Source organism: Odocoileus virginianus, chromosome 3 (assembly GCF_023699985.2).
Source record: "Odocoileus virginianus isolate 20LAN1187 ecotype Illinois chromosome 3, Ovbor_1.2, whole genome shotgun sequence".
Taxonomy (NCBI): Eukaryota; Metazoa; Chordata; class Mammalia; order Artiodactyla; family Cervidae; genus Odocoileus; species Odocoileus virginianus.
In genome coordinates, this window is record NC_069676.1 from 9,542,625 (window position 1) to 9,565,945 (window position 23,321).

At 48.9% G+C, this 23,321-nt stretch overlaps 1 protein-coding gene and 1 pseudogene across 1 annotated transcript; one reads left to right on the top strand and one right to left on the bottom strand.

Moving 5' to 3' along the window:
- Nucleotides 1–115: 115 nt before the first annotated feature.
- On the bottom strand, nt 116–23,321 carry IL27RA (interleukin 27 receptor subunit alpha). Its single transcript, XM_070463094.1, has 14 exons — nt 23,134–23,321; nt 22,580–22,697; nt 16,757–16,914; nt 16,518–16,672; nt 14,210–14,369; nt 14,044–14,117; nt 9,239–9,422; nt 8,955–9,143; nt 6,342–6,443; nt 6,109–6,267; nt 2,149–2,274; nt 1,464–1,557; nt 1,159–1,252; nt 116–820 (listed from the first exon to the last, which is right to left on the bottom strand). The coding sequence occupies exons 1-14, from the start codon at nt 23,228–23,230 to the stop codon at nt 632–634; spliced, it is 1,899 nt and encodes a 632-aa protein (XP_070319195.1). The 5' UTR covers nt 23,231–23,321; the 3' UTR covers nt 116–631.
- LOC110152815 (large ribosomal subunit protein uL13 pseudogene) lies at nt 20,740–21,395 on the top strand (annotated as a pseudogene).

Sequence of the window (23,321 nt, forward strand, 5' to 3'; positions counted from 1 at the left end):
GAACCACCTCACCGTCTCCTGGTGGGAAGTGGAGGGCTGGACTCTGCTAGAAGCAAAGATTGAGTCAGTGAGTTAAATAGATGTGGCTGCTGTGACAAAAAGATCTCAAGCTATAGTAGCTATCAAAAGAGAAAAAAATTTATTTCTTTGGACACGTCTATGGAATCACTTGGAAACCCTGTTTTCTGTTTCTTGCGCTGCCTTCACCTTGGGTGTGGCCAAAGCTGTATCACAGGCACATCAGGGCTCCAGCTCATGGGAAAGGGAAGGGAATGTGGAAGAGCCCCCACCCAGACCCAGCGTTGATGCTCGTCACCTCTGCTTAGGTTTCACCAGTGAGAACTCAGTCCTTGGTTACACCGAGCTGCAAGGGAGGCTGGCAGTGCATCTGACTACAGTTCTGTGATAGCAGCAGGACAGATCTGGGGAGTAGCTGCCACTCTGGATATCATGTATTTTTCCTTTGCTCCCTCATCCATCCACATTTTCCCTGTAGGGCCAGGCCCTTCTCTGGAGGGGTCCTTTAGTCTCAGCTCTTCCTTGGCTGGGTGTCCTCAGGCAAGTGACTCAGCTCTGAGCCTGTGTGTCTTCATCTGTCAAAGGAGCTCCCCTCTCCCCTCCTGAGGTCAGTTCAGGCCGTAACCTGGAGCCTGCAGTGGGGTCCTAGAAGGCCCAGCTCCTCAGGTGTGGGCAGGAAGTGTTTTTCATACCCAGAGTCCAGTGGCGCCAAGGGCTGGGGGGGCTCCTTAACTGGAACCTGCTCTATTTCCTCCACTTCCAGGATGGGTGAGTCGCCAGGGGGCTGGGCCTGGGGCACCTCCTGGGGAAAGAAGAGGCCGAGATTGTTCCCCTTGTACATGTGAGTGTGCGTGCTAAGTTGCTTCAGTTGTGTCCGACTCTGCGACCCTATGGACTACCAGGCTCCTCTGTCCATGGGATTCTCCAGGCAAGAATACTGGAGTGGGTTGCCATGCCCTCCTCCAGGGATCTTCCCGACCCAGGGATCAAACCCGTCTCCTGCATTGGCAGGTGAACTCTTTTTACCTGGGAAGCCCCTTCCCCTCGTAACCCCCCCCACCCTAGTTCCCAACTATTTCCCACTGTCCCAGCTTTCCCCAATCCCCTAGAGGGCCCCAAGAAGCCAGGCTTTTCACTCACCTTCATGTGCGGCAGGCTGAAATTGCTATTGGCAGGGTCAGGAATCTTCTCCCAGATCCAATGGGGCAGTACCTTGTGCTGCAGGTGGACACACCTGGCAAGCAGGTGAAGAGTCAGGGCAGGGAATCCAGGTGGCCAGATACCCATGCCCAGATGGCAAGGTCCAGGCACGTCACAGAGCTCTGAAGCATCATCCCCTCATCCCCGCAGCCCCCACTCCCCCCACCACCCCTGCCAAGCCAAGCTCAGCGATGCCCAGCTGCCCTCCCCACCTGGGCAGAGACCCATGTGTCTGACGGCCTCACCTTCCACAGGTGGCCAGGCTCACACCACAGCCGGTCAGGAGCACACCCCACAGGAAAAAGACAACTGACAGAACTTTCCAATTCAGGGTGTTATCTGGAGGGCAAGGGGGAGGGGCAGAACATTTGGACATCAAGAAGGCCGGGAGGGCTCAGGGAAGGCTCATGGGTGGGGCAGGGAACAGGTAAGGAAGAGGATAAATGGGCAGGGCTCATGAATGGGTGAAGGCTTCTCAGGTGGCCCAGTGGTAAAGAATCTGCCTGCCAAAGCAGGAGATGCAGAATATTAGGTTTTGGTCCCTGGGTTGGCAGATCCCCTGGAGAAGGAAATGACAACCCACTCCAGTATTCTTGCTAGAGAAACCCATGGACAGAGGAGCCTGGTGGGCTATAGTCCATGGGGTCACTAACAGTCAGACATGACTCAGGACAGCATGCAGGCACGAATCAGTAGGGGGAGTCTCAGAGTGGAGTGGGACTTGTGAGAAGGTCAAGGTCAGGGATGGGTGAAAGGGTCAAAGACACACATTTCCTGTTAATCCACAGCAGTATTTAGCAGCATCAAAATGCATCATCAACATCCCCAAGTCAAAAGGTTGTCTACCCAATGAAGTTCAGTAAGGATTGTGTAACCCCCCTCCAGTGGAACAGGGCCCCCTCCCAAAGCAGTCCCACCCCAGACCCCTACCTGGTAGGTGGAACCGGAGGCTTGGACCAGGTGGGCCCTGTCCTGCGATGGTGGATGCAGTCACCCACAGCTTGCAGGGACCCCAGTGAAGGTCGGGCAGGGTCATGGTTCGGGTGCTGCCAGTCACTGAAGGACATACCCAGAGAGGTGAGGGAGGCAGTCAAGTCCTGCCTCAGGACCTTTGCATGTGCCATGCTGTCTGCAGCACTCTCTCCCAGATATCCACATGGTTCCCTGCCTCACCTCCTTCAGCTCTCTGCCCACAGGTCACCTATTCAGTGAGAACTTTCCTGACTGCCCCTCCACCCCAACCAGTTAAAACAGCACTTGCTTCTCCATTCATCTTTCTTGCTTTATTCCTCTACTCAGCACTTACCATCATCTGATACACTGCATAGATAGTATTTACTTTATCTATGCCTGCATGTCCCCCATGAGAAAGTTAGGGCCACGAGGGCCATATTCCCAGAGTCGTGTCCAGCTCTAGTCAGTGCCTGGCACATGGAAACCACTAAATAGTGATACACAGTTGACCTTTGAACAAGGCAGGGGTTAGGGGTGTCAACTCTTAACTGTTAAAAATCCAAGTACAGTATAATTTATAGTCTGCCCTCCTTATCTGTGCTGCTGCTGTCAAGTCTGAATCTTTGCGACCCCATGGACTGTAGCCCAGCTGGTTCCTCTGTCCATGGAAATCTCCAGGCAAGAATACTGGAGTGGGTAGCCATTTCCTCCTCCAGGGGGTCTTCCCGACCCACGGATTGAACTCGAACCTCCTGCATCCCTTGCACTGGCAGGCGGGTTCTTTACCACTGAGTCACCAACACTCTCTCCCAGTCACCAACTCACTCTCTGCCCCCCTTATCTGTGGTTCCTCAATAGGGGCTTCCCCGGTGGCTCAGCTGGTAAAGAATCTGCCTGCAATGCAGGAGACCTGGGTTTGATCTCTGGGTGGGGAAGATCCCCTGGAGAAGGGAATAGCTACCCACTCCAGAATTCTTCCCTGGAGAATTCCATGGACAGAGAAGCCTGGTGGGCTACAGTCCCTGGGGTCGCAAAGAGTCAGACACAACTGAGCAACTAACACACACTCTGTAATTCCTAGTTCCACATCAGATTCAACCAACCATAGATAGTACTGTTAAATTTACTATGGAAAAAAGTCATGTATAACTAGACCTGCACTGTTCAAACCTGTGTTGTTCAAGGGTCAAGTGTATATTGGAGTAAATAAAAGAATGCATGAATATCATATCCCTCAGAATGCACAGGATCCAGTGAAGGGAAATTTGCTTCAGACCAGGGAAAGACATCTGCACTTCCCACAACTGTTTTTGTTTACTTCTTTGACTGTGCCTTACAGTTGTGGGATTTCTGTTCCCCTACCAGGGATTGAACCCAGACCAGGAACTGAACCTAGACCTTCAGCTGTAAGAGTCCTAACCACCTGTCCATCAACTATTATCAGTCACTGATAAAGGGCTGCAACTGAAGGGCCTTGATTCCCCAGCACTTCCAGCTGTTGAGGCAGGCAAAATGCTAGAGACCAGAAAAAGCCCTCAGGCTAGGTATGCAGGTGCCAGAGACTGGGAGATAAACTCTGGGCTCTGAGTAGGGCCCTGATGCCACCCATCACAGTAAATAAGGCTCCTGAAATCCCTTCTCAGAACCTGTGGTGCCATATAGCCTTCCCCAACTGGGAATTTTCCAGAATTGGGCTCCTCTTCTTTTGTCTATATATACTTATGGTTTTGGGACTCCATCCTTAATCTCTCACTTGATGCCCTTCTCAGGCTGTCCCAAGTTCTTTACATCAAGGAGAGACTGCAGTGTTAAATCTCAGCCTAGAACTTACTGCTAGATCTGAAACTTGAGTATCTGACCATCTCATGGACAATCCCAGTTGGAGGAGCATGTCAGGTACAACAAATCCAAATGGGTCCCCCAAATTCTTCTCGAAAGTCCTTACCACTGGACCGCCAGGGAATTCCCTGTTTTTGTGTGCTTTTTAACTGGATATGCCATATAAAGATCCAAGCTAAAACATCAAGTAGAAAAAGAAAGCTGCAAAACGTCAGTCACAAGCTTTAGGGGCCTATAACATGATTCTCTTTTAATAATAGTAGGTACATGTACTCATAAAAGGAGAAAGGGGAGCAGAGGATGAGACGGTTATATGGCATCATCCACTCAACAGACATGAATCTGAGCAAACTCCAGGAGATGTGAAGGACAGGGGAGCCTGGCATGCTGCAGTCCATGGGGTTGCAAAGAATCAGACATAATTTAGCAACTGAGCAACACATAAATATATATGATTTTTAACCCAGTGATATCTATGTACTTGTGCAAAGTGCAGTCATGGCAAAGTAACTATGTTTTTAAAAAAATAGGCTTTATCAGTTAGAGACAAAAGCAGAAGTACCGAATTATTTAAGGGTGAAATGAAACCAAAGACACACGAGGTAAAAAGTGTGGGGGATACACTGAAACAAGAATGATTAAATGCAGTTAACTATTGAAACTGGATGGTGGGTACACAAGGGTTTGCTATACTATTTTTCCTACTTTTGCTTGAAATTTTCTACAGTAAAGCAGTTTAAAATTTTCAAACAACACAACTCAAAAACAACACAAAAAAACACCACTCCCATCTTTGTGTTAATGTACACAGGGCAAAATATGGAAGCTGCATGATCAGTATCACTGAAGTGATGAGAATGCTGATGTATTTGAGTATATATACTTTTTTAATGTGTCTGTTTTTTAAATACTTTTATTTCTTTATTTTTGGCTGTGCTGGGTCTTCATTGCTGAGCGGGTTTTCTCTAGCTGTGGAGAGCAGGGGCTACTTAGTCATGGAGCACAGACATTGTGGCGGCTTCTCTCGTTGCGGAGCATGGACTCTAGGTGCCCGGGCTTCAGGAGTTGCAGCCCGTGGGCTCAGTAGTGGAGGCTCTCTGGTTCTAGAGGACAGGCTCATAGTTGTGGCACACAGACTGAGTTGCTCCGAGGCATGTGGGGTCTTCCCGGGGCAGAGGTCCAGCCCTTGTCTCTTGCATTGGTGGGTGGATTCTTCACCACTGAGCAACTAGGGAAGCCCCAGCATGTCCGTTTTAAAAACAAAGAACAGCTAACTTTTGTGATCAGGAGAAAAGAATATTTTGAAGTTTTATTACTTTTTTTTACTTTTTATGGTATCTGTGTGAGATGATGGATGTGAACGAAATTTATATTGGGAATCATTTCACAGTATTTGTAAGTCAAACCATTACGATGTACACCTTCAACATCCATAGTGTGTTTGTCAATTATATCTCAAGGTGACAGTGGGGGAAAGGGTGATAAAGAGAATTTAGGGACTTCCCTGGTGGTCCAGCGGTTAAGAATCTGCCCGCCAATGCAGGGGACACAGATTTGATCTCTGGTCCAGGAAGATCCCACATACTAGAGAAAGCTAGCGAGCAGCAACGAAGACCCAGAGCAGCCAAAAATAAGAAAGGCATTTTTAAAAGGAATCTGGGCTTACCGTAAAAATTTAGCCTACATCCAAAGGTATAAAAAAGAAATAAAAATCATATGGAATTCTAAAATCCCTATTGATGCTGTGGAGGAATTTCCATAGTTGTGTCTCTGCTTTGCTCGGTGCTGGGTTTCTTATTGTATACAAGTGGAACCATCCCACAAAGTTTTATAACCCTTTTATCTTTTTTCGCTTAATAAACTATGACAGGCATCTTTCAATGTCAATAAATATAGATCGGACTCTTCATTTTAAACGGCCACAAGACAGTCTATTATACTGATAGCCACCAGGGTTATTATCCACTGGGGAACCCATGATATCAGGTGTTCTTGGAGGGGCTGAGAGGAAGCCAAAAGGTCCCATCTGGGGGCAAAGGGGGGTTAGGCTGATGGGTGGGTCTCACAGGGGCTGGGAGCAGAGGCGGAGGAGCTCACCATTCTTGCAGACAGGAGGCCTGGTTCCACTCTGAGTGCACAGGGTGTAGTGGGTGAGATGGCCCCGAAGCTGGTGCCGTGGGACCTCTCCCCACGCTACGGCAGGGGTCCCTGGGGGGGCATCCTGGATTCGCCAAACCACTGGCCCCGATAACGGTACTGGCGAGACAAAGTCAGTGGGTCAGGTTCTGCCAGGATTTCCGAACCCTCCATCCTCCAGGCCCACCACTTACCTAGTTCCTCTCTGAACTTCCAGACGGAGGGGGCAGGGGCCAAGCCCCAAGGAGAGACGGCGGTCACCGTGATTCGGTAAGGGACCCCTTCCTTGAAATCCACTGAGGAGGACAGGAGCAAAGACCGGTTAGAGTTGGCTCCCCCCCCCCAACTCGTTTCTTATTCTGTAAGGAATCTTCATTGGTGTCTCCAGAGGGACGCTCTGCTATAAGGGTTTTGAGGAAAAGTAATTTATCTGGGAGGTAACCATAGAAAACACCAATAGGGCAGTGGGGAAACGAAGCAGGGAAGGAAAGACACCCAGGAAACTGTGTGTTAGAGAACAAGTTCGCAATATGACCAACCAAGACTCAGTCCCACTGGTGCCCTCTGGGTGGCAGAAGAGCTGACAATCCTGAGCTCCATCCCACCCAAGCAGGGAGGGAGGTGGGGTATTTATCCATCAACCATTATTGGTGAAAGGCTGCATATGAGGGGCCTTGATTCCTAGGCACTTCAGCTATCTAGGCAGGCAAGTTGCTTCAGACCAGAAAAAGCCCTCGGGCCAGGAATGCAGGTGCCAGAGACTGGGAGATAAACTCTGGGCTCTGAGTGGGGCCCTGACATCATCCATCACAGTAAATAAGGCTCCTGAAATCCCTTCTCAAAATCTGTGGTGCCATATAGCCTTCCCCAACTGGGAATTTTCCAAAACTGGGGCTCCTCTTCTTCTGTCCATTTATACTTATAGTCTTGGGACTTTATCCTAAATCTCTCACTTGACACCTTCTCAGGCTATCCCAAGTTCTTTATACCAAGGACAGACTCCCCAGTGTTAAATCTCAGCCTAGAACTTATTGCTAGATTTGAGACTTGAGTATCTGACAGTCCCATGGACAATCCCACTTGGAGGAGCAAGTCAGGTGCAACAAATCCAAATGGGTCCCCCAAATTCTGCGGTAAGACTCCCCAACAAGAACCTGCCTGCTTCTCTCCCTTCCTTCGTTCCCTCTCAGAAGGAGCAAATACAGTCCTTTCTGAAAGGGAAAGTGTCACTCCCTCATTGGTGTCCGACTCCTTGTGACCCCATGGACTGTAACCCGCCAGGCTTCTCTGTCCACGGAATTCTCCAGGGTAGAATACTGGAGTGGGGAGGCACTCCCTTCTCCAGGGAATCTTCCAGACCCAGGACTAAACCCAGGTCTCCTGCACTGCAGACAGATTCTTCACGTCTACGCCACCAGGGAAGCCCCCAGTCCCTCCTGGGTTTATCAATTCCAGCCCTCGCCCTCCCAGTCTGTTCCTCCCACAGCCGCCAGGGGGCACCTGTGAGCAACTGAGTCAGGACACACCCTTCCTCGCTTAGAGCCCGGCGTGGCTCCCGCCTCACCGGTAGAAAAAATCAAAGTCTTCTCCATGAGCCACAAGGCTTTGCACATTCTGCCCTGTCCTCTCCCTGCCCTCACCTCCTCCCACTTTCCCCTTTGCTCATTCCACTCCAGCCACACTGGCCTCCCCACTGCACTCTAACATCTAAGGCACATTTCTGCCTCAGACTTTGCACTGTTTGTCCCCTCTTGTTTTTTCCCATAGACATCCTCATGGATCCTTCAGGTCTTAGTTTAAATGCCACTTTCCCAGAGAGACTTTTTCTTTTTTTTTTTCCCCCTAAAATAAATATCTTCCCTCCTCCCCCTTACCCTGATTTACTTTGCTCCAATTACTTTACGGGGGTTTCCCTGGTGGCTCAGTGGTAAAGAAACCTCCTGCAACGCAGGAGATGCAAGTTCCATCCCTGTATCAGGAAGATCCCCTAGAGAAGGAAATGGCAACCCACTCCAGTATTCTGGCCTGGAAAATCCCGTGGACAGAGGAGCATGGCAGGCTACAGTCCATGGGGTCACAGAGAGTTGGACACGACTTAGCAACTAAATAGCAAATTGCATTACAGAGTATTTGTTTTTTGTTCCACTGGTTGCCTGCCCTACAAGATGAGGACGGAGAAGTTGGGGGGGATGAGGGTAGGGATGCTGTTGAGAGGAGACTACAGTGATAGTTCAGGGTTTGGCTTTAGGAACCTGACTATGTGGTTCAAACCCTGGTTCTACCATATACTTGTTATATGGCCTCAGGGGAGTTGCTTAACTTCTCTGAGCCTTTTTCTTTATCTTCATGATAATAGCAGAAACCTGCTTTATAAGGAAGAGTGAATGATTTCACGCTGATGGAAAGGCCAATACACATCAGCTGCCATCACTGTGTGTGTTGTCGTTAATTTGCTAAGTTGTGTCCAACTCTTGTGACCCCACGGACTGTAGCCCTCCAGGCTCCTCTGTCCAGGGGATTTCCCAGGCAAGAACACTAGAGTGGGTAGCCATTTCCTTCTCCAGAGGATCATCCCAACCTGGGGATTGACCCTGCATCTCCTGCATTGCAGGTGGATTATTTACTGCTGAGCCACCGGGGAAGCCCATCATTGTGTACCGGTGTCTAGAATAGGGCTTGGCACACAGTGGGTAGTCAATGAATATTTCTTGCACGAATTAATAATACTTGAACACTCTTCTGCAAATCCAGCCTCTCCTCTGTTCTCCAACAGCTGAAATGGGGACCCAGGTGACCTTCGGCCTCACCTGGCAACACTGCACTGAAGTTCCCAGGAGGAAGCCAAACCCAGTTGAGGTTCTCCAAGGGGTCGCCGTCTCGAATCCAGTCCACCACATGCTCCTGCAGCTCCCTAGGCTCCTGTTGCCAAGTCACCAGCAGCTCTTTGTTTCCAGAGATGCTCCTGACCACCACGCCATGCGGGGCAAAGTCTGGACCTAGAGGATGAGGAGGAGAAATCTCAGCTGTCTACGTGGGAAGTCTCCACTTGTGCCTCCCGGGCATCTCACAAAGGAAATTCACAGCCTCTTACCCAAACAGGTCAAAAAGAGGTTGATAGGAGGCTCCCAGCTTGTGTCATTCAGGGCAGACACCCCCACCCACTCCGCTTGGGTGGGGATGGAGAAATTGCAGCAGGGGGTCTCCTCCTGGATCACCTCCTGATCTTTAACCTGGATCCAGACTCTGTAGGTCACCTGCACGCAGAGCCCTGAAGCCTAAAGGATGAGCGGAAGGAGGGGTGAATCTCTCCTTATCAGGCACACACTGTGCATCGCAGTGAAGTCACTGGATAAACCCATCAGTGAAACATTTTTGTTGGTTTCACTGTTGTTTGATCACAAAGTCATGTCTGATTCTTTTGTGACCCCATGGAGTGTAGCCCACCAGGTTCCTCTGTCCATGGGATTTTTCCAGGCAAGAATACTGGAGTGGGTTGCCATTTCCTTCTCCAGGCCGATCCTTCTGACCCAGGGATTGAGCCTGCATCTCCCGCACTGGCAGGTGGATTCTTTACCGCTGAGTCACCAAGGAAGCCCTGGTTTCACGGTACAGGGGAGGAAGCCAAGTCTCAGAGGGGCTCAACAGCAGAAGTGAGATTAGAATACAGCGCGTGAGCCAGAACTAGGGTGCAAAACAAGAAAGGATACCAAAAATCCAATCAAGATAAATTATATTTTAATGCAATATTTTTAAAATTTCTTTTTACTGAAGTATAGTTGATTTATGAAGCTGTGTTCATTGTGCTGTAAGCAGTGACAGACACACACACACACATATACATTCTTTTTCATACTCTTTTCCATTATGGTTTATCACCAGATATTGAATACAGTTCTCTGTTCTACAGTAGGACCTTGTTGTAACACAGTATTTTAATCCATCAAAATTAAAAAACATGACAAACAAATTATCAAGATTTTAAGTAAGGGACTTCCCTGGTGGTGCAGTGAATAAGAATCCGCCTGCCAATAGGGGGAACATGGATTCGATTCCTAGTCCGGGATAATTCCACATGCTGCAAAGCAACTAACCCATGGGCCAAAACTACTGAAGCCTGCTCATCCTAGAGGCAGCAAGCTGCCAACTACTGAGCTCACGAGCTGCAACTACTCGAGCTGGAATGTCTATAGCCTGTGAACCACCAGGGTATAGAGAAGCCACTGCAGCGAGAAGCTCATGCACCACAACTAGAGAGGAGCCCCTGCCCTCTGCAACTAGACAAAGCCCACATGCAGCACCGAAGACCCAGTGCAGCCAAAAATAAATTTTTAAAAAACAAGAGAAGATAAAAATGATTTCTAAAAAAAATATTTTCAGTTCAGTTCAGTCGCTCAGTCGTGTCCGACTCCCTGAGACCTCATGAACCACAGCACGCCAGGCCTCCCTATCCATCACCAACTCCCAGAGTCCATCCAAACCCATGTCCATTGAGTCAGTGATGCCATCCAACTGTCTTATCCTCTGTTGTCCCCTTCTCCTGTTGCCTTCAATCTTTCCCAGCATCAGGGTCTTTTCAAATGAGTCAGCTCTTCTCATCAGGTGACCAAATTATTGGAGTTTCAGCTTCAGCATCAGTCCTTCCAATGAACACCCAGGACTGATCTCCTTTAGGACGGACAGGTTGGATCTCCTTGCAGTCCAAGGGACTCTCAAGAGTATTCTCCAACACCACAGTTCAAAAGCATCAGTTCTTCGGTGCTCAAAGACAAAATCTGGCCATGCACTTGTATAACCCTGCCTTGCTCACCTTACCCCATTCTGTCCTATGTGGTTCTTAGGGACTGCAAAATTCCCACTGTTGTACAAAGGAGTGGTTATGTGTAGCAAAGAGGATGGTACCCTCCAGAGTCCTTTGGGGAAACTTATGAGACTATCTGGTTACCTCAACGATTGGTATTTGATGAGCAAGAGCCAGGGACACTACCCTCTCCTAGAAACAAGTTGTCCCACCTCCCTTGTGACTTTAGAATGTCATCCCAACTGGAAACTTCTGAAGATAGAAAAATCTAACAATTTTAGCTGATCCTAAGACCAAACACCATTTGATGTATAAATACAAAACCTTTGGGGAATGGGTTTTAATATTCACTGAATGTTAAAATATTCCGAACATATAGGGACTTTCCAGGCAGTTGTGATTATCGATTTCCAGTACGATCTGTGTTTTGATCAGAGCATTTCTCTTGCATTGTCTCATCCCTTTGAAGTCCTTGGAAACTGGCTCAATAGCCTGGTATGTGGACGACTCTGGTAAATGTCCTGTTTGGTATGGAAAGAATGCATGTTCAGATGTTCCCTATGTGAGTCCACTTGGTTGTCAGCTACTCACATGCTCAGATCTTCTAGATCTTGACTTGTTTTCCAGCTGCTTGTTATGGAATTACTTAGAGGAGTATGTGAAAATCTCCCACAATGCATGTGAATTCATAAAGTTCCCCTTGTAGTTCTGTCAATTTTCACTTTATGTATTTTAAAGCTATGTTATAAGGTACACGGAGCTTTCTGGTGGCTCAGACAGTAGAGAATCTGCCTGCAGTGCAGGAGACCCGGGTTCGATCCTTGGGCGGGAAGATTCCCCAGAGGAGGGCACAGTAATCTGTTCCGGTATTCTTGCCTGGAGAATCCCATGGACAGAGAAGCCTGGCAGGCTACAGTCCGTGGGCCCGCAAAGAGTCGGACCACTAAGAGACTAACACAACCCTATCAGGTAGGTACAGATTTAGTACTCATGCCATACTGGTGAACTGAATACTCTGGCATTATGTGGCAGCCTTATTTCTCCTTTATTTTCTACTGAATGTTACAATACACTGTACACTGTATGTTACAACACAATACACTGTATTTATACACTTTTAATGTGTATATATATATATATATATGGGTTATAAGAACTATATTTCTATTTTATAATTTTATCATGTATTATTTACTTGGGGCTGTATGGAGCTTCGTTGCTTGATGGGCTTTTCTCTAGTTGCAGAGAGTGGGGGCTACTGGTTGTGGTACTTGGGCTTCACATTGCAGCGGCTTCTCTTGCCGTGGAGCACGGGCTCTAGGCACACAGGCTTCAGTAGCTGCGGCACACGGGTTCAGCTGTGGTTCCCAGGCTCTAGAGTACAGGCTAAATAGTTGTGGCACACAGGCTGAGTTGCTCAGTTGCATGTGGGATCTTCCCGGATGGGGGACTGAATCCGTTTCTCCTGCATTGGCAGGCAGATTCTTTACCACTGAGCCACCAGGGAAGCCCTGAGCTATGTATTTGATTTCAGCATAGTAAGGGGCATTACAAGGTATGTGTCATAAAACAGAGGCACTGAGCGACTTTGCTGGTGGTCCAGTGATTACGACTCCATGTTTCCAATGCAAGGAGCACAGGATTGATCCTTGGTCAGGGAATTAAGATCCCACAGGCCCTGGAGCATGGCCAAAAAAAGGGGAAAAAAAATTTAAATAAATAAAATAAAGGTACTGAAACTGTGAATTATGCTTTGAAAGCCAATAAACATCAGCTCTGCCATGTACCAGTTGTGTGGTTTGGGGCAACCTCTCTATGTCTCGTTTTCCCATCTGTAAAGTTTGTCAACATGAATAAGTGTGTAGGCGAGGACCTGGCACACAGTAAGAGCTCTGGAAACATTATGCATGGTTAAAGTGAGTGATATTATTAGATCGTGTGGCCCAAGAAAGTAAGAGCCCTGTTACTGGTTTCTTGCCATGTTTACTGTGAGTCAGGGCCTTGCGATGCATAGAACCGACTAGGTGCTCAACAGACTTGGGTCAGTGAGAACTGTTTCATTCTTGTCTGTCATCTCACAAGCCCTGTTTTTGTTGTTGTTTTTTTTTTTAAATGTTTATTTATTTGGCTGCACCAGGTCTTAGTTGAGGCACATGGAGTCTTCAATTTTCATTGCAGGAAGTGGGGTCTTTTAGCATACAGGATCTAGTTCCCTGACCAGGGATCGAACCCAGGTGCCTTGCATTGGGAGCTCAGAGTCTTAGCCACTGGACCACTAGGAAATCCCTACCATGCCCCCGCCCCCCACCTTTTAAAAATTATTTATTTATTTTATTTTTGGCTGTTCTGGATCTTTGCTCCTGGCCTCTGGCTTTTTCTAGTTGCTGCGAGCGGGGACTACTCTCTAGTTGCAGTGCTCGGGTTCCTCACTGTGGTGGTTTCTCTTATTGCAGAGCATGGGATCAAGGGCGCGAGGGCTTAAGTAGTTGTGGCACATGGGCTTAGTTGCTCCAGGGCATGTGGGACCTTCCCAGCCCAGGGACTGAACTTGTTCATGTCCCCTGCATTGATAGGCAGATTCTTAGCCACTGGACCATGAGAGAAGTCCCTACAATGCCCTTTTGATACTAACATCAAAGCCCTTAGCATACCTTGGTTATACTTTGTGGAGCTGAGCCTTGTATTGCTTCTAAATCTTTGCACCCAACGTCCCCCCATGCCTGGAACACTCATATCCATCTTCAAGTCTCAGCTCAGATCCCCTACTTTCAGTCAACATTGGTGGAGTCTTGCTCTGAGCCCAGCGCCATGCCAGGACATCCCTGACTATCCCCTCCTTGAAGCCCTGAAGCAGCCTCAAGAGGGCAGCATAGTAGCCTCTGTTTTGTTTACATCATTGTTTTTTTGGTTTTGGGGGTGTTTTTGATTTTGCAGCAGCGGGCAGCTTGTGGGATCTCAGTTCCCCAACCAGGGATTGAACCCACGACCTTGGGAGTGAAAGCTTGGAGTTGTAACCGCTGGACCACCAAGTAAGTCCCTGCATCATTGTTATCCAGGGTTTCCTGACATGAGCAGAGAAACGGGTCTTCACAACTCACCTTCCACAGAAGCAGGAGTTCCTGTTCATCCGGTGCCCCACAGATGTTCCCCGTGATCCACACATCTTTTGGAGCTGGTGAGGATGGGAAAAGGAGAGACAAATGGGAATGGCATGATGGCCAGACTTCCAGGAGAGGAGAAGATGGGAAGCCCAGAGATCCTCACCAGAGGGTGGTGTCTGGAAGGACAGAATGGGGCTCCACTCGCCCCACAGATCCTCCTCTTTGTCCACTTGGCAGCGGCCGAACATCTCGTAGCCAGTGGCCAGTTCCAGGTCCTGGATCTCAATAGGGGTCAGAGGTATGGACTTCACTTCCGGTTCCAGCTGGGGGAGTGACATGTGAGTGATGAGGCTGAAGGCTGAATTGAAAGTTGACCTTTTATATGTCAGTGTGTGTGCTCAGGCACTTCAGTCCTGTCCGACTCTTTGGGATCCCCTGGACTGCAGCCCACCAGGTTTCTCTGTCCATGTGATTTTTCTGGCAAGAATATTGGAGTGGGTTGCCATGCCCTTCTCCAGGGAATCTTCCTGACCTAGGGATAAAACCCGTGTCTTCTGCATCTCCTGCATTACATGCACATTCTTTACCACTGAGCCAGCTGGGAAGCCCTTAGAGGTCAATAGGATGACCTGTACTGTCTTGCTTTGCCTGGGAGACAGAGTGGGCTTTCAGTTTTAAAATTGGGACAATCCCTGGCAAAAAGAGACAATTTGACTATCCTTTGTGCCAGGTATAGCAGTAGGTGGGAAATTCTATCATTGTTCTCATTTTACAGATGAGGAAAACTAAGGTCAAGAGAGGGAAAGTGACGTACCCAAGATCACAGAGCTGGTAAGTAGTACAGCTGAGATTCACACCCAGGCAGTAGGATTTCAACGTCTGTATCTTAGCACTGTTCTGAATTGCATGACTATTCACAAAGAAAATAAGTCTATACACTGTGGTGTTTTGCATCCCAAGCCGTGACTGAGATAGTTGGGTACCCCCACTACCCAGTCTCAGCTTCTTCTTTTGGAAACCCTGAGTATCTGTCAGGACCATGTGTGTCAAGAGCAATCAGGTGAGACCATATGACTACGTTTTGACCAATGAGATATGAGATGACAGATACATGCAACTTTGGGGTTGTGCTCTTAAAGTGTTTGGGCAGGTTCCCCAACTCCTGAGGTCCCATTGCTCTGGAGCTTTCATCATTTTGTTGTTCTTTTTTTTTGCTGTGTGTGAACTTGGGAAAGTTGCTTAACCTCTCTGAGATTCAGTTTCTCCAACTATGAAACAGAGATGATCGTAAAATAATCTATATATAGGGAAGTCAGAGTACAGTCCTCATTAAGATCATCCAAGCAGATTGCTTAGCTTGGGACCTGATGCGTGGCTGGTGCTTGCAAATATGAGCTACTTTTATTATTAACACTTTCAAGTGTTTATTGAAAACCAGGCTCTGTTCCTCATCTGTAAAATGGGTAGGCACAAAACACATCTACCTCAAAGAGTTCTTGTAAGGATTTGACAAAGACCCTCCAACAGTGTGTGGCACACAGTAGGAGCTAAGTAGTATCTGTTATAAACCCTTTTTTTTTTAGTGTTCATTTATTTATTTGGCTGCACCGTGTCTTAGCTGCAACATGTGGGATCTAATTCCCTGCCCGGAGATTGAACCCTGCATTAGGAGCATGGAATCTTAGCCACTGGACCACCAGGGAAGTCCCCTGCTGTTAACCTCTTACTTTAAGGTTCACGTAAGCTATTTGAGGAAACGGCAAGGAGATCAAACCTGTCAATCCTAAAGGAAATCAACCCTGAATACCCACTGGAAGGACTGATGCTGAAGCTGAAGCTCCAATACTTGGGCCACCTGATGTGAAGAGCCAACTCACTGGAAAAGACCCTGATGTTGGGAAAGATTGAAGGCAGGAGGAGAAGGGAATGACAGAGGATGAGATTGTTGGATGGCATTTTTGATTCAATGGACATGAGTTTGAGCAAACTCTGGGAGATAGTGAAGGACACGGAAATCTGGGGTGCTGCAATCCATGCAGTCGAAAAGAGCTGGATACAACTTAGTGATTGAACAACAACAATTCATTAAATGAAAGTGTCTGAGGAAGTTTACTGAGTTTTTCAAGAATTCCAAGTGAAGGGAATTAATTCCCTGGCTGTCCAGTGGTTAGGACTCCATGCCTTCAATGCTGAGGACCGGGATTCAATCCCTGGTCAGGGGACTAAGATCCTGCAACATGCATGGCATGGCCAAAAAAGAAAAAAAAAATTCCAAGTGGGGCTGCATGGAATTTATCTTGGTGGGGGTACATTTTTTAGCTGAACAAGATGCACGTACAGACCTTTTGTGAGGGATGTGGACAGACTCCAGGGGCAGGTGAGAAATGAGTTCTGGGCTAGGTCTCTGATTTGGGAATGATGTCCCAGGCCCCACCAGAGTAGGGTGGGGGAAAAGGGTCCCTAACACTCACCAGCACCCAGGGCATCTGGCACCTTCGGTAGTAAAACTGGCAGACCAAGACCTTATGGGGTGGCCACGTAGGAGGGGCCCACTGGACAACAGCCTCCAGGGGGTCATCTTCTGAGAAGTCCACGTCAGGGTACAGGTGGGGGGCATCTGGCTTCACTGAGGAAGAGGAAATGCATTCAGCAGGGGCCTCCAGGACCACCCACCCCACACACAGCACATCCCCACACTCCCGCCCATTACTTCGGGTTTCGAGGTTCACGAAGACGGGGGGCCAGAGAGGCTGGCCGGCCTTGGCCACCCAGACAAGGAGCTTGTCAGACGTGGTGAGCTGTTCCCGTGGGATGGTCACCCAGTTCTGGCCGGTGGGCACCGCCACGGTCCAGGTTTTGTTGGAATGGCTGCGAGGAGAGACGGGGAAACAGGGGCGGTAGACGAGAGGCTGGGCCCCGAGTCGTAATGATAACATCGGTTCTGCCTGTATTCAAGTCCTAGTTCTGCGTAAGAACTGTGTGACCTTGAGCAAGCAACTGAACTTCTCTGTGCCTCAGTTTCTTGACCTACAAAATGAGAGTGATAAAAGTGCCTGCGAAAAGGGCTGAATAGGGGAGATGAGATGAGATGAGATGAGATATGAAATGCACTTAGAACAGCAAGCAGGACTTCCCTGACGGTCCATGCATGTCCGCTCAGTCGCTCAGTCCTGTCGGACTCTTTGTGACCCCATGGGCTGTAGTCCGCCAGGCTGCTCTGTCCGTGGGATTTTTCGAGCGAGAAGACAAGAGTTGGTTGCCATTTCCTCCTCCAGAGGAACTTCCCAACCCAGGGGTCAAACCTGAGTCTCCTGTGTCTTCTGCACTGGCAGGTGGATTCTTTATCACTGAGCCACCTGGGAAGCCCTTCCTCTGGTCCAATGATTAAAAATCCACCTTGCAATGCAGGGGATGTAGGTTCCATCCCTGGTTGGGGAACTAAGATTCCAAGTGCTGTGGAGCAACTAAGCCCGAGCACAGCAACTACTGAGCTCTTATGCCACAACTAAGACCCCACGCAACCAAATTAAAACATTAAAGAAAAGAATAGCAAGTATCAGGGGCACAATACATGTTATATAGGCATTGGTTATTTTATTTATTGAGCACCTATTTTATATATCCACAATTACTTCTATATTTTCTTGGGCTCCAAAATCACTGCAGTGACTGCAGCTATGAAATTAAAAGATGCTTGCTTTTTGGAAGGAAAAAATGACAGCTAAGACAAACCTAGACAGTGTTTAAAAAGCAGACATCACTTTGCTGACAAAGGTCCCTACAGTCAAAGCTATGGTTTTTCCAGTATTAACATGTGCAGCTGTGAGTGTTGGACCATAAAGAAGACGGAGTGCCAAAGAATTGATCCTTTCATATTGTGGTGGTGAAGAAGACTATTCAGAGTCCTCTGGACAGCAAGGAGATCAAACCACTCAATCCTAAAAGAAAACAACCCAATGGGAAATCCAATACCCATTGGAAGGACTGGTGCTGAAGCTGAAGCCACAATATTTTGGCCACCTGATGCAAAGAGCCAACTCATTGGAAAAGACCCTGATGCTGGGAAAGACTGAGGGCAAGAGAAGAAGAGGGCAGCAGAGGATGAGGTGGTGAGATAGCATCACCTACTCAATGGACATGAATCTGAGAAACTCCAGGAGGTAGTGGAAGACAGCGGAGCCTGGCGTCCATGGGGTCAACAGAATTCGAACACATCTTAGTGACTGAACAACAACAAAAACAACTGTTAAGTCAGCAAATACATATTTTGTGCCAGGCCCTGCTGTAGAAGCTGAGAATAGAACTATGACCAAAGCAGGCAAGGATCCACTCTCCAGAGCTGGTATTTCAATGGAGCAGGCAGATGAAACATATATAAATATATAATTGATGGTGGTATAAGCAATGTAAAGAACAGTCAAGGGAGTTCCCTGGTTGTCCAGTGGTTAGGACTCCACATTTCCATTGCAGGCGGCCCGGGGTTCAATCCCTGATAGGGGAACTAAGATCCCACAAGCCTCCCAGTGAGGCCAAACATACAGAAATAATTAATGAAATAAAGAAATCAAGCGGGGTGAGGAAGATGAGGTGTGCTGAGATGAAGAATGACAATGCTATTTTAGTACAAGTGGTCAGGAAAGCTCTCTGGTGAGACATGAGAATAAAGGCCTAAAGGAGGTGGGTGCACAGTTTGTGAATGACCTTCCTGAGTGAAGAGCATTTTAAGAAGGAACAGCAGCCAAGGCAAGGGTCCTGAGGCCAAACCGTCCCTGGTGCTTTTTCTTCTTTTTCTTTCATAATTGTATTTATTTATTTTTGGCTGCGCTGGGTCTTTGCTGCTGCACACGGGCTTTTCTTGAGTTGAAGTGAGTGGGGGCTACTCTCTAGTTGCGGTGTGCAGGCTTCTCATTGTCGTGGCTCCTCTTGTGGAGCACGGGCTCTAGGGGCGCCGGCTTCAGTAGCTGTGCTGTGTGGGCTCAGTAGTTGCTCCAGAGCACAGGCTCAGTGGGGTTTCCCAGGTGGTAAAGTGGTAAAGAACCTGCCTGCCAATGCAGGAGACATAAGAGATGCAGGTTTGATCCCTGGGTTGAGCAGATCCTCTGGAGGAGGGCATGGCAACCCACTTCCGTATTCTTGCCTGGAGAATCCCAAGGATGGAGGAGCCTGGTGGGCTACGATCCATGAGGTCGCAAAGAGTCGGACACGACTGAAGCGACTTAGCACATGCAAGCACAGGCTGAACAGTTGTGGCACACGGGCCTAGTAGCTTTGTGGCATGTGGGATCTTCCCAGACCAGGGATCGAAGCCAAGTCTCCTGCACTGGCAAGTGGATTCTTTAGCACTGAGCTACCAGGAAAGACATGGTTAGATAACATCACCGACTCCTGACTCAATGGACATGAGTTTGAGCAAACTCTGGGATATAGTGAAGGACAGGGAAGCCTGGCGTGCTGCAGTCCATGGGATCGAAAAGAGCTGGACATGACTTAGTGACTGAACAACAACGACCCCAGGGAAGCCCCTGTGCCTGGTATTTTCTGAGCAACAGTGAGGAGGAGGCTTGCATCCTGGAACAGAGTGAGTAAGGTGGAAGTGGGAGGAGGCGAGGCAGGGAGGTGACAGTAGATTGTTCAGATGACAGCAGGAAGGATTCTGGCTTTTACCCTGAGTGAGCAGGGAGCCCTGGGGTGCTGTGAGCAGGGGAGGGAAGTGTTTTGATGCAGAAGTTCACAGGCACCCACTGGATGCCATGGTAGAGAAGAGACTGTGAGGATGAGGATGGAAGCCTGAGTCCTGAGGGGAGGTGACTGTGGGGTCCAGGCCAGCGATGATGGGGACAGGACCATGGTGGGTGCTCAGGAAGTAAGGTGTGCCAGATTCTAGATAATGTTAGCAAGGCCTGCTGATGGATCAAATGTGGGTTAGAGAGAGAGGATTGAGGATGTCCCAAAGGATTGGATTTCAAAGGTTCAAATCAAGGCCGTCATTTAAAAACAAAAACAAAACCAAAAAACACATATGCTGGCAAAGATGTGGAGAAATTGGGACCCTCTTACATTGCTGGTAGGAACATAAAACGGTGCAGCTGTTGCAGAAATCAGTTGGTTCCTCAAAAAGTTAAACAGAATTGCCAACTGACCCAGCAATTTTACTCCTAGGCATATACCCCCAAAGAACTGAAAAGAAGGACTCAAAAACTTGCACACATACATTCTCAGTAGTGCTAGTCACAATCACCCACTGCAATTGTTCAATGGTGGAAACATCCCAAGTGTCCATTAACAGATGAGTAGACGAACACAGTGTATCCATTACAGTAGAATATTGTTCAGCTACAAAAAAAGGAATGAAGTTCTGGTCCATGCTACAACATAATGAACTTGAAAAACATGCTAAGTGAATGTATATAGATATAAAAGACCACATAAGGTATGATTTCACTTAGGAGAAATGTCCACGACAGGCAAATCAAAGGGATGGAAAGTAGATCAGTAGTTGTCAGGGGACAGGGATTAACTGTTGTTAGGGATGAAACTTCATTTTGGTGGTAATGGACATGTTCTGGAATGAAACAACAATGTGAAGTACTAACAGCAACTGAACTGTTCACTTACAAATGGTTAATTTCACATTATGCAAATTTCACCTCATTAAAATTTAAAAAAAAAAGCTTGCCCAGGCGGCTGCCGAAGATGGCGGAGGGGCAGGTCCTGGTGTTCGACGGCCGAGGCCATCTCCTGGGCCACCTGGCGGCCACCGAGGCCAAACAGCTACTTCTGGGCCGGAAGGTTGCGTGCGGTCGTGCGCTGTGAGGACATCAACATTTCTGGCAATTTCTACAGAAATAAGTTGAAGTACCTGGTCTTTCTCCGCAAGCGGACGAGCACCAACCCCTCCCGCGACCCCTGCCACTTCCGAGGCCCCAGCCGCATCTTCTGGCGGCCAGCGTGAGACATGCTGCCCCACACCAACTGAGGCCAGGCTGCTCTGGAGCGCCTCGAGGTGTTTGATGGGATCCCACCACCCTGTAACAAGAAAAAGCCTATGGTGCTTCCTGCTGCCCTCAAAGTTGTGCGTCTGAAGCCTACTCGGAAGTTTGCCTACCTAGGGCGCCTGGCTCATGAGGTTGGCTGGAAGGACCAGGCAGTAACGGCCACCCTGGACGAGAAGAGAAAGGAGAAAGCCAAGATCCACTATCGGAAAAAGCAGCAGCTCACGAGGCTACCGAAGCAGGCAGAAAAGAACATCAAGAAGAAAACTGACAAATTCACAGAGGTCCTCAAGACTCATGGATTCCTAGTCTGAGCCCAATAAAATTGACTGTTTATTCTTCAAAAAGAAAAAAAGAGAGGAGACTTTTTCTTATTCCCTCGTGCAAGCATGCATGCTAAGTTGATTTGCAGTCCTATGTACTGCAGTCCGCCAGGTTCTTCTGTTCCTGGGACCCTCCAGGCAAGAATACCGGCGTGAAAGAATACTGGAGTGGGTTGCTATGCCCTCCTCCATGGGATCTCCCCAACCCAGGGATCGAACCCATGTCTCTTACATCTCCTGCATTGGCACGTGGGTTCTTTACCATCAGCGCCACCTGGGAAGCCCTCTTCCTTTCTCTACAAATTAAACTCTACAAATTAAAACCCCTCTGGACATGGATGGTGGTGATGGCTGCACAACAGCGTGACTGAACTTAATGCCACTGAACTGGACACTTTAAAAAGATTGAGGGGACTTCCCTGGTTGTCCAGTGGTTAAGAATCTACCTGTCAGAGCAGGGGATGCGGGATGGATTATTGGTCAAGGAACTGGGATCCCACATGCCCTAGAGGCAACTAAGCTCCTGCACCGCAACTAGTGAGAAGCCTTCAAGCCACGATTAGAGTCTGAGCTGCAAAGAAGATCCAGCACAGCCAAAAGAAAAAGATTGAGGAAAAAGGGGGTAAATTTTATGTGCACTTTACCACCATTAAAAAAAAAAAACAACAAACCAACCTCCCATGCCAGTTCCCATCTTCAAATGCTCCTTTTCCTCTCCTCTCACAGCCAAATTTGAGATGAATTTGAGTTTCCAAGTGTGATTCATCGTGAGGCAATATCAGTCACCCCCTCAGACTGTGGGCTCCATGAGGCTTTCTGTGTCTCTTTCACTGTTGCACCCCCAGCACCAGACCAAATGATCTTTCCAGATTCTCAGAGAGGTTAAGCTATTTGCCTAAGGTCACACAGCAATAAAAAACAACTCCTGGTCATTAAGCATTTTCTCTTTCCCAAGTGCCTAAACTCACTGAATTCTCAGAACCAACGCTGGGAACCAGGTTCCATTATTATCAGCATTTGAGAGAGGAAGAAATAGGCGCTCAGAGAGGGAAAGTGACTGGTTCATGGTAACACAGCAAGGGAACAAGGGAATCTGGAACTGAAGCGCTTGAGAGTGGGGCAGGGCTGGGAGGTGAGGGTGGGCAGGACGAATGGGTCCTCTGAGAAGGCTAGAACCTGAGTGGCTTCAGTGCCCCCCAATTACCCCATTGTACTCACTACTTCTGGCTCTGGACATACAGCATGGAGGGGGCTCCCAGGTCCCCAGGAGACTCCCAGGAGCAGTTCAGGTTGCCCAAGGGTCCAACTCCATAGCACTGCAGGGGCCCCGGGCTGCCTGGAGAGGGAGGCAGGAGGGTCTCAAGGAAGGGGGTCAGTTCCCCCAGCCTCGGGCACACCCCAGAACTGCTGACAACTGTGGAGGGCGATCCAGGGTCCCTTACTGAAGCGAGCAGCAGGAAGGGGGCGCTGGGCACCGCTCCCCAGGCTTTGGGCATGACTCCTCCCCTCCCACCAGCCACATCCTGTTAACTAACCCCCCCCCCAACTCCCCGACAAAAGCCCTTACTCAACCCCCGCCTCAAACCCCGGCCTCAAGTTCCCACCTCGCTACCGCCCATTCCCCAACCCCTCGCCTCACCCGGCCCCTAGCCCGGGGCCGGGGAGAGCAAAGCGGCTTCTGGACCTCGGCCATTCATTCCGCACACTTGAGGGTCACCCTGGAGGATGGGCGCTTTCGCGAGCATGAGACACGAGCTCGCTCCAGAACTCACCCTGGGGCCGAGTCCGGCAGAACAGCAACAACAGAAGCAGCAGCAGCAGCATCGGCTTCGGCCGCGGTGGGATGGGGGCGGCCGGGGCCCCCCGCATGGCACTCCCGCGCCCCCCTAGTCCGGCCCGGCCTTGCCGGGCCCAGCGCTGCCGCGCCGCCCGCCTCGCTCTCGGGAACCAACGCCTGAGT